General features: G+C 38.1%; 1 protein-coding gene across 4 annotated transcripts in view; it reads right to left on the bottom strand.

Annotated features, from left to right (window-relative positions):
• The window catches only part of LOC109951514 (diacylglycerol kinase zeta-like), a 193,184-nt gene that overhangs the window by 72,236 nt on the left and 112,273 nt on the right, over positions 1 to 8,675 (bottom strand). For 3 of the 4 annotated variants that reach the window (XM_020586053.1, XM_020586054.1, XM_020586051.1), the window contains 2 exons: positions 6,052 to 6,131; positions 5,797 to 5,841 (listed from right to left, as the gene is read on the bottom strand). In XM_020586053.1, the coding sequence (XP_020441709.1) occupies positions 5,797 to 5,841; positions 6,052 to 6,131 (125 nt within the window). The remainder of the gene's footprint in view (positions 1 to 5,796; positions 5,842 to 6,051; positions 6,132 to 8,675) is intronic. The other variant, XM_020586052.1, reaches the window with a different exon arrangement.

Genomic DNA, 8,675 nt, shown 5'->3' with positions numbered 1-8,675 from the left:
TTTTGTTAGGTATTTTTAGTCAGATAGATATTGGATAGATATTGTATGTATTAGAAATGTTTAGTGGAGATAGGATGTCTAGTTAGACTGTTAAATGCTTAGTCATGCTCATGAGTTTCTACAGGGTGCATCTGGTCAAGGATAACTAGAGAGAAGAGTTGATGACTGTCAGCAGACAGGGTGTTTAATATTATTATTACTACGTGTATAACTGTAGCCTTAGCCATAATATGTTCTTATGTTTAAGTCACGACATGTACTAGAGGTCGTGAGAATGTTTTTAGCTACACACCACTTAACCAACAGACACACACATTCACACGTTGATTTGCTTCATGTCTTGACTACTGTTATGGCCAGCTGCCGAGCTGGCAACAGAGACGTCTCGGTTGACGTTTCTGTGTAGTATGGGGCTAGCCCAACCGAGGTGATATAATGTATAGGCCTGGTGGACTCAGGGTCTTTCATCTTACATCTGCCTGCGTGCAGTATGGAGGTGCAAGATACTTGAGCGTGTAATGTTAATTTTACCTGTGATCCTTTGAATAAATCAGCACTGTTTTGAAGTTACTTGGACTGTCTCATCTCTCAGAGTTAGCAATGGTAATAAGAACCATATCCTGCACTCATGAGGTCAAAAAAAAAGACTAACAAACTGCCATAAAATCTCTTGAGGAGTCTGGAACATACAGCTGGGTGTACAGAGCATGTGATCCAAGACCAGATATAAGACCAGATATTAAAAACTGCATTCCATCTTCTGCCAAAACTGGTTTCATTCTATTATGATGCTGGTCCTTAACCATGATGGAAACAAAAAACAATGGACAAAGCCATTATAGTATGTGTAATATTGTGCATTGTATTATATGGCAGGTATTACTGTGATCCAGTCTTCTACAACTGAGAGAGAAAACGCAGTAAATTATATGCATTTATATAGGTTAATTGAGGTGAGTTTAGTCAGTTGTGTGGTTTCAGGTCTGCTTTTATAAACTATAGAAATGAAAAAAACAGCAGAGCCTTTTGCTTTTGAAAACAATTCAGGTTGCATAGGCCAACATGCTATAACAGCACAGCAGCCTCATCACCTCCAGCACACATGTGAGGGTGGCGGTATGGCATCCCAGGAGCAAAAAAGAAAAACAGGGGGCTTCAAAGAATCTAAAAAAAAAAAAACTCATCTTTGATTTATACTGACCACTTTATAGTTATGCTTTAAAGTAAAATACTGTTAATCATGTTCTAGGAAAAGCACAGAAATCTCTTTTAAACTGTGCAAACCTGACTACACTGATGAGCTCTTATTCAAACTCTATTGTCTTTGCTATTGTATAATCTCTGAAGGTAAGGGTTTTTAGTATTACCTCCCAGGGGTGCTGGATATGTACTGGTGACCTTTATGTGGGCCTTCTGACAATTTGATCCAGATGGCCTACATGAATCCACACTTGAAAATGATAAATTTTGTGTTATAAAGGACAATATTTTTTCATATACAATATATGATGGAGGCAGACATTGAGATTGGGGCATTTACCATGGTTGAACTTGTTCTCAATGACCTGTGATGACACACTATTACAGTGGTTCATCAATCTTTTTTAGCAAATGGCTACATGAACATCTTATTTAATGCTATCATCACTGTACAACTGTATTAAAACCCACACCATCTTCCTCTGGCTGCAAGTTTATGATGATGTGTGTTCACATCATGTTGCTCTGTACCATTCAGGCAACAGCCTGATTTTCCTAAAGGAGCGTCATTCCATTCATTCAGCTGTTGCTGTTATGCTTCACTCTGGCTGAGCAGCTTCAGAGCTATGAGATGGCTGATATGACTCACTGAGAGTGTATTTATTAATCACAGCCACCTCCAACTTATATTCACCTTCAGCCAAAATAACAGGTGGAGACACTTCCAAGGTCCTGTAATTGTAGCAACTGTAATTACCTAGTGTTAATTATGAAATAACACAGACTTTTGTGCCAATGAAATTGGCATTCTGTGTATTGTTATGATAAATTATTACTCAAAAAGAGCAAGTGTTGATACAACAAAAGTGAACAATGACTTTATTTTATGGTCAAGATTCCATTTCAAAGGCAAGCTCTTTGAGGCTTGTTTATAACATTTATAATTAGGTTTCCTGTCTGCCCCTGTCCTCTGCTGACTGTGTAACAGAATAAACCTATAAAAAGATTTTAGAATACAATAAAAAGACTCCAAATATTAGAGCTGTACCATGAACTGTTTTTCCATTTATTGTTTTTGCTCTCAAGGCTTTTTGAGGATATCAGGACCTCGAATACCTAATTAACCCTGTGTATAAATAAAAGAACAAGAAAAAAACAAAACTTTTTGTCACTTGTTTTATCTATTCAGACCCAACATCCTCTGAACAGAGTAAATCACCTCTGCATTATCAGACAATACACCTTCTACAAGAGCTCACAAAACAAACTCACTAATAAGCTTGGCTGCATACAAAACAGAATATAAGTGCATTATACCCACTGAAACACAATTAATCTACACGCACATGTACAAACCCATGCAGACATTCACAGACAACAGTACATGCACCAAGCTGCAACACTGAGACAAATAAGGGAAACTAATCTCTTGAAACAAGACCAAACTGTACGTGTTTTAGTCTCCGTGCACTGCAGAGCTTTAAGGTTCTCTGCACCATAGAACACAAAGGGAGCAACTGACCATGACCATCACACACGCTGCAGAAAAGGCTGTGGATGAAAAGGGGTGATCCACAAACCATACAGGCTATGTGGATTCAAACTGGGACCTGATCTCCTCCAATTGGACTGCATGGATAAGGCAGCCTGAAATAAGCCAACCATTGACCACCGGTTACATCACTGACCTTGTACATCACAACGTGTAAAAGTTGGCAGACTCACCAAGTTATCACTTGAGTGACTTGTTGAAAGCAGATATAGTTCTCAGATGTCTATTCTCAGTGGTGCCTCATTAAAATATCAAAATTGGCAAGCAAAACACATTTCAAGGTGAGGAAAATACCAATGTGTGGTGGTGTGATCTAGTCTGGAAAACATCACAGCCTGGCTTAAAGGTGCTCTAACTAATTTCCTTTCAACCCCTAGGCTCCAGAGAGACTGACTTCCATTGATGATGCAAACTATGGCTGCCTGGTTGTGACAAACTGTATGAAATGCAGCCATCAGTCTGCTGCTAGCATTAGCTGCCTAACAAGTAAATTTGGCCCTGGTTACAGGTCATGTGACACAAAGCTTCCATTGAGGCTACTCTCAAATTAAATCATATTGATTCAATACATGGGTAAAATCATGACCACGCTAGGTCGCTAATGCAGAGTTTGTCCTCATTCTGTTCCCATTTCAAGTTTTTTTTTAAAGGTGCATTAAATAATTTTTCAGCTGCTACAGGGTGAAACTCAAAATAAACTGATGTCCTGTTTCCTTGCAATGATGAATGTAGTCACCAGTCCAAAGCTACCGTTACTGGACTAACAAGCACCAGCTCTAAGCAGCATTGCAGCATCACATTGTCAAATGACAAGGTGGAGAGTGAGGAGACAGTCCTGAAGAAGCCAACAAAGCACTATCGTTACACAAAGCTCCAATTACTCCCAAATTAAAGTCCTATCAATTCAAAATAAAGGCAAAATCACGACTATGTTAATGTTAGGTGGCAGGCAGGGCTAATGTATGGACCGATACTTGAAAACAGAGAGTAGAGAAGCTGAAATAACCACAGAAACACTGTAGGCATCATAATGTCACAGAGGGGGTAGTTAAAGGTGCCCACGTCCTGTCTGTCCTGTGATTTATCAACATGTAAAATCTTAATTAATTCACCTTTAAGCACACTCCACAGCTGCTTGATCACAGATCTTAGAATTTTTCAGTTAGGCCTATGCCCTAGCTTTAAGGGTGGAGGGACTGTACTACTCCAGCAGTGGCTACTTTACTGACACTAATTACTGTCTGGAGTAATGTATAAAGTATAAAAGACAGACTGGAGCTGTTTTTTTCTCTGAGCGACTCTCTAGACTGAGTTTGGCTGAATATAGCCCTGTTCAGACACATGATCTATAACACTGGTGGTTTCATTTGTCTGTTAAAGTAATGGCCTTTTGGCCCTTCAAACAAAGACTGAACATGAAAGAACCATAATGAATAGCGCTGTAATGCTCATGTGATATTTAGCATATGACACAAGACAAAGGGCTAAAGCCCTGTTGTTCCTCACAATAATGGAGGCAGAGCACAAGACCAGCGCAGATGAGGAAGACTATTCTCTTGATGCTACTTCAGTGGCAAGTATTAAAACATACAGTATTCTGGAGTTAAATAAGTTACATTATCACTGAGGACAGTGAGTTCAAATTCTTTTCATTCAAGCAACTTAGAAAAAAAGTTTATATGTTACAGAAAAAAAACTGTTGATGGTAAAAACTGATGGGTATTTTTTTCACATCATAGAGATGAACACAAAGGTTATCGCCAGACACTGAAAAAGGTGTGTTTGGAGTTTTTATGTTTTATTTATTGAGTTCATTGTACATTCTGCTGGTTTTATATAGGGGAGTAGTTACTTCAGTGACAATCCTCTACAAATAAACCACTGATTTAAACTAAACTTTATCTAAAATGTCCTAAGAACATCCCCAGAAAGAACAACCTAAACTGTCACTGGCTATAAGGAAGATGCAGATGATTCTGAAGCTGTAAAACCAGCAGAATATACAATCAACTCACTAAATAAAACATAGCGGCAAATAATTTTAATATTTTAAACACTTTCTTTTTTGGTGTCTGGGAAAGTCTGGCAATAACCTTGTGTTCATCTATGGTGTGATTGACATTTATAAAGAAACCCACACCTAGAGAGAAACTCTTTATATCCTACAATAAATGTTTGGATCTTTACTCAAACTCAGCCATTCCATTTTTAATTTTCAATAGGTCAAAGTTATGAAAAAGAAAACAGTTAAAGAATCATTTTGGTTTGGTAAAGAAGTTTGAGAAGCCTGTTGGCTGGTGTCCAGCATATCTGACTGTCAGACTCCTATTTTATTAACATCATTGCATTAGCAGGTCTCAGCTAGTAACTTATAATTTAAAAAGCATTATATATTCCAAAACATTTAACAAAACCAGTTATTTCCTGTTCTTACTTTACATTTCAAGGTAGCACTGGTACTGTTTTAATTATGGCTATAAAGTTAGGATGTCTTTTTTTTCCATGAGCCTTAAAACATGGTTTTATTCGTGTATCTGTGTGCACACTGTGTGGTGCAACGCATTACTAAATTTTGTAACCCCTATAGAACAAAATCTCTTCTGTTTATATGTGCGGGTGTGTGTTTGTTTAGTACGGTGTGTGCGGGTGTGTGTACTCTGAAGGAATTCAAATTGGTACAGCACTTAAAGCCCCCAAGAAGAGACTTTCTCAGCTGTCAGTCACTGACACTGGCTATCAGCAGCACTGCTGTCAGCTGGAACCTTTCTTCCAAAATCCACCACTGGATTCAGACAGGAGGCTTCACTCAGGAGCTTGATGATTTTACAGAAAGTGTCAACTCTCTGGAAATACATTTTACTTTGTGAGGATTAATTGGTATATCTTGTTTGGGTGTGTGTGGTTGTTTGCCTACATGTCAGCCCTGTGATAGACACAAAGGAGTTGTCTGACTGTTAATCAAAGAAATTTGACATTATTAGTTTCCCATATGCCTCTGGGTCCAACAGAAACCACACTGCAAACTCCAACATCCAACTACCAACCTGCAGTCCCAAGTATGTAAAGGAGGGATGGGCAGAGCAGAAGTCCTAGAGAGGAAGAGTTGTAGTCCACACATTAAGAGATTTAGGTACAACCACACTACTTAATTAGCTCCATTTCCAATTTTAAATGATTTTCTGCTTCCTCTCTTCTTCAACTTTGTGTCACTTCCATTCTCTTTCCTTTCAACCATGACCACAACCTTTTCTTCTCTATATCCCTCCATCCCTCCTGTTCTCTCCATCTCTCCTTCTTACCTCCTGCAAACGCTGGATGTGCTCTCTGCAGGTTTCTAAGTCGCTGTCACCAGGAACTACGATTAATCCCAGAGGAATTGCTGGAGACACAGAGGAACAAGACAATTATCCAGCAGCACTCTGATACCTACTTATATGGTTGTGCTCAACTTCAGCAGTCAGGACCCTGTGAGCACTGCTAGTGTTGATCCTGTTGATTCTGGTCATCTAGCAGGGACCTGTATAAAATGTTTTGGAGCACAAAAGCACAGCTGAGATAAGAGAATATATACTGTAATTACTCTGGAATAGTTCATTTTGTGAAAGAAAGAAAAAATTGCTTTTAGGAAAGATGTGGTGAGATCCATTTAAAGCCCTAGTGTAAATGTTACACATTCGCGGGTTTTGAACTAAGAATAACATCAATATTGGACAAATTCAAATCTGATTATTTATGTTCAGTGGCAAAATTAGCAACTGACAGGTTGTTGTCTGTGATGATGCTACATGCTCATAAATAATTTGAAGGAAATTCCAACTTATATCGTTTATGTAATGTTAACTAACTAGATTCCTTGGCTAACTTAACTTAGCTAATTAAGTAAGTATTAGCTACACTGACAGTTTCTTTACCTGTAAAATATGCTACATTCTGCTATCTCTGTTGTTACCAATGCATTGTACCACAAGACTTACTCCCCAACAAAATTATGTCCTCCTTTAGGTGTTCTTTGTGGAGGCTAACCTTATCGTTGGCTGTAACTACCGTCCTGAGTTGGCATGACAGAGAAACATCCAGTCAGCTGTTGGATTAGATTGGTGATGCTGCCAATCACACAAACGTTCATCCAAAAACTGATTGTTGATTGACAAGTCATTTCTGTTGCCAGCTTTTGGTTCATTTGAGATAAAGTGACATCTCTCTGTTATTTAAAGCACATATAACTCACTGTTGTTTTGACATTCATTCTGATAGGTTGCCTTTTTACATCCATTCAGCTTAAATGCCCTGCAAAATGATATGGTATGGAAAATCCTGATAAAATACAGTATATTATAGGGATTTGATCAGAATTTTTAGTTAACTGTTAATAGCCTCTTAGTTCTTGTATAGTTCTATACAAAAACTGTACTTCTGAAAAGCCAATCAAAATTTCAGTTAAACAATGTCTACAATATATTCTGTTCATGTTTAGGATGGAATACAGAGCCCAAGTAAGAGAAATGGCATTGAGGTGATATAACCACTACGCTGTTTTTCAAGTGTGACACATCCACAAATTGACAGCATGTTGCATGATGAGGAAACAACTTTCAGAAAGCAAGGACAAAGGATGATGGATAGAAAATGAGCATAATGTAAACTAACACAATTATAATTCACAAACATGTATACTGTACAATAAAGTCAAACATCACTGAAACAAAAACAACCATATGTACAGTCCTACCAGTTCACAGGATTAAAAACAGTTTGCAGTATTCTAAAGGGTAACAGTGCCACCCTGTGTCAAATTTCTGAACTGACATAAACTTTGTGACAGTCAGATATTGGTGGATAATTAACACTGTACCATGCTTGTATGTCTGGTGAGAGTTAAGACTTGAGTTTAGGGTTCAGGTTAGAAGCAGGTTTAAGTTAGGATTAGGATAAAGTCTGGATAACAACAGTTAGTCGAAAAGTTTATCTGATATAACCAGTTTATCGTTACAGAAAATGAAAAACATTTATATTTTGTGTTTGAGGAGCAAAGAAGTGAAGAGTGATGCCTAAGTCCATTCATAACATTACTGCAGAAACACCATGCAACTATTCAGACTTACTGGACTGTTTGATCTTCATCTGATCCACATTTAGGGCCTAAATCATTATTGCGGTTGTTCTGCTCTTTGGTTAAAAGGTTTTAGATTAATGTTAAATGTTCATAATAATGCAGTTCATATTCCATTATCATATTTCATAATTCATTTGTTGAAATTCATTCTAAAAAAGGGAGGTAATCAGCTAAAAATCACCTTGTATACAGACAGCATTAGTTTATCTGTGCTTTATTGTGAAGGCTTAGTCACTGCTATGCATTAAGGGCAGAAGAAGTTCAGGAGAAAAATGTGTTAGCTATGCACGTCGAAGCTGCTCCAAGTGTCTTACAACTTGCCTACACCTCCGAAATCAGTGGCCGTAAGTTTATTGTTTGTTTAAGAGCTGAAGTAGCATGAATGTGTAACCATTATATAATTCATAAGTACTGTTGTAGACCGTTTTTTATAAGTGTTCATTTCCAGGAAATAAACCTAGCCCTTGACCAATGTTAGCTCGAAGACGTTTGTGCGATTGTGTGAATACATTGACATATTATTGGCGCTATTTATTCATATACGCGACCTCATTAGCATAACAACAAATCGCTGAAAGTATTGCTAATCAATATACTTGTAGAGATAACTCTCTATTCATGTACAATGTCTTGTGTTGGTGCCTGCTACTTCCTGCAATGTAATTATTCTGCCCCCTCCTTGAACCGCCACCTTATTGTGGTGGAGGGGTTTGAGTACCCGAGTGATCCTAGGAGCTATGTTGTCAGGGGCTATATGCCCCTGGTAGGGTCCCCCAAGGCAAACAGGTCCTAGGAGATGTGTCAGACTAA

Source organism: Monopterus albus, unplaced genomic scaffold (genome assembly GCF_001952655.1).
Source record: "Monopterus albus unplaced genomic scaffold, M_albus_1.0 scaffold394.1, whole genome shotgun sequence".
Taxonomy (NCBI): domain Eukaryota; kingdom Metazoa; phylum Chordata; class Actinopteri; order Synbranchiformes; family Synbranchidae; genus Monopterus; species Monopterus albus.
The sequence above is the reverse complement of the archived record's forward strand: the minus strand, read 5'-3'. Positions and strand labels throughout refer to the sequence as shown.